At 27.0% G+C, this 2,354-nt stretch overlaps 1 protein-coding gene across 1 annotated transcript; it reads left to right on the plus strand.

Moving 5' to 3' along the window:
• Positions 1-401: 401 nt before the first annotated feature.
• LOC145832991 (uncharacterized) lies at positions 402-1,950 on the plus strand. The gene is made up of 2 exons (XM_082940194.1): positions 402-535; positions 1,152-1,950. Exons 1-2 carry the CDS (start codon positions 402-404, stop codon positions 1,948-1,950), a joined length of 933 nt encoding a protein of 310 aa, XP_082796320.1.
• Positions 1,951-2,354: the final 404 nt, after the last annotated feature.

Genomic DNA, 2,354 nt, shown 5'->3' on the forward strand with positions numbered 1-2,354 from the left:
TTTAAACCTTCATATTTCAAATAGTTTAATTCTAAATAAAATAAATATAAAAAAAAGATCAAACATAATAGTTTCTTTGTATTTTTGTTTTAATCTTCGTAATTAAAAAGTTGTAAGTCTTTTCCAAAATTAAACTAAAACTTTCTAACAAATAAATCATCAGGAGATAAAAAAGACGGAGAAAACTTACTTAAAGATTATTGAGAAGTTTTTTTTTTAAGTTTCAGTTATTATAAAAAATTATTGTTAAAGAGCAGTTTCTTATTTTTTTAATTTTTCGACAAAATCATTTTTTTCTCACTGAAACCGGTAATTAACTAATTTATAATTATTATTTAAATGAGCTTTGTTTTTCAGTAAATAGAACAATTTTTTAAAGTAAACTATAATAACTGCGTAAAATGAATGATTTAGTGGCAAAATACGAAGTTGGGGAAAAAGTTTTTTGTAATTGGAAGCAGAATGTTTGGTACGAGGCAAAAATACTGAACATTAAAAAGTACAAAGATCCAAATAGTGATGATTTACATATTGGGTTAGAGTTCATAATAGTTAATAGCTGAAGTTTATTTTTTGTAAATACTAAACTATATTATGGCGTATAATTTCTAAACATATTACTTTAAAAAGTTACCATAAAAAATACAAGGACTCAAGTAGTAATGAGACACGTTTCGGGTTAGAGCATAAAATAATTAATAGCTTAAGTATTATTTTAAACAAAATAGGTAATAGCTGAAGTAAAATTTTATATAATGTAAATTATGATATAATGTATAGTTTCTAAACATATTGCTTTTAATACTTAACATTAAAAAGTACAAGGACCCACATAAAAATGATTTACATATCGGGTTATTATATATAAGTATTTTTGTCTTTATAAAATGTTTTTTAAACACAAAAGTGCTTAAAATCTCTTTTTATAGTTTTAGAATAAATTAAAGCTAAATATTTTTAATCATTTTAATAAAACAATCATCAACTTTTCCCAGTTTCATCTTAAAAAAAATTTTTAAGCTAAACTAAAAAAAAATTAAATAGACAAAAAAAATTACAGACATATAATTAAGCGAAGCATACTTTTTAAAGTTATAAACCTAAGTTTATAAATAAGTATAGAAAATTATCAAAACGTTTACTAATTTTAGATACAACATTCACTACATTGGTTGGAATAAGAGCCAAGATGATTTCGTAGGAGATGAGGTTTTGTGTAAATACAACGAACAAAACATGAAATGGATAGAAAATATCAGGTTCAAGTCGAGAAAAGTGAATGGCTACAAAAACAAAATAAAGCAAACAATCAAAATTGAACCAAGTTATACAACTGAAATGGCAATAAAAGTTGAACCTTTAACAACTAAAAAAGACAACCTAGAAACTACTGACACCATTATTAGAAGGGTAGAAGCAAATAAAAAGACACTAACTAAACAGGAAGATCTTTTTAATAACAAAAATAATACACAAATGCTAGAAAATAATAACTCTAAGCTAGTTGCAAACATAGCAGTGCCTTCTTCGTTCAACGAAGTCTTGAAAAAAGACCACGATTTTTTGAACGTCGAAAGACTCTCTTACAACTTACCTTTCAAGTTGACTATCAAAATGATTCTGGATGAGTTTGTCAAAACCGGCAAGACCAGGAGAGAAAGGAGCGAATACTTAGAATACGGGCGAACCATCAAAACATTTTTCGATCTATCATTAGAAAACAAGCTTTTGTATCCAGCTGAAAGAAGTCAGTATAAACAACTAACTTCGGAACAGAAGTCTCACCTATGTAGTATATACGGAGGTGTGCACTTGTTAAGACTTTTCACCAAGTTCGGTTGCTTGCTAGAACAGTGCAAGCATTTGGATCAGGTACATGTTGACGAAACTGCAGCGACTACTAAGAAGTTTTTTGAGTTTCTTGAAGCTAACAAGCAAACATTTTTTTAACGATTTTTCCTTTTTTGCAGCTATTAAACTTTGTTAAGATGATTTTGAGAAGTAGTTTGTCTTATCATTTTGTCAAAAACTTTCTAATCAAATTAAAAACAAAATAGCGCATCAAAAACTTATAAAACATTTAAGGTTGAAGTTTTAAAGTTATTTTAAAAACCTAGTTTTGCAATCGTGTAGTAACATCAAAAAACTAATCTGTTTTGCAAAGTTTTTCGAATTTCTGGAAGCTTTAAGAACACGGTTTCCCAAACTCAAGTACATAATCGGCTCTATGATAGAAGTAATCAAATTAGTTAAATTAAAGTATTTATTAATTTACTTTTATGGTGCTTAAATTTTTATTGCCCCTTGATATTTGAAATCGCCTTTAAGGGAGATATGGCTTATTTGAGAAACCA

The sequence above is a fragment of the Thalia democratica genome, chromosome 4 (assembly GCF_965202585.1).
Source record: "Thalia democratica chromosome 4, ktThaDemo2.hap1.1, whole genome shotgun sequence".
NCBI classification, from domain to species: Eukaryota; Metazoa; Chordata; class Thaliacea; order Salpida; family Salpidae; genus Thalia; species Thalia democratica.

Bases quoted from the DNA above. Each gene is read 5' to 3' on its own strand.
- LOC145832991 (XM_082940194.1), top strand. From the start codon at position 402: ATGAATGATTTAGTGGCAAAATACGAAGTTGGGGAAAAAGTTTTTTGT. The intron at 536-1,151 runs GTTAGAGTTCAT...TACTAATTTTAG, and splicing joins AGTGATGATTTACATATTGG to ATACAACATTCACTACATTG.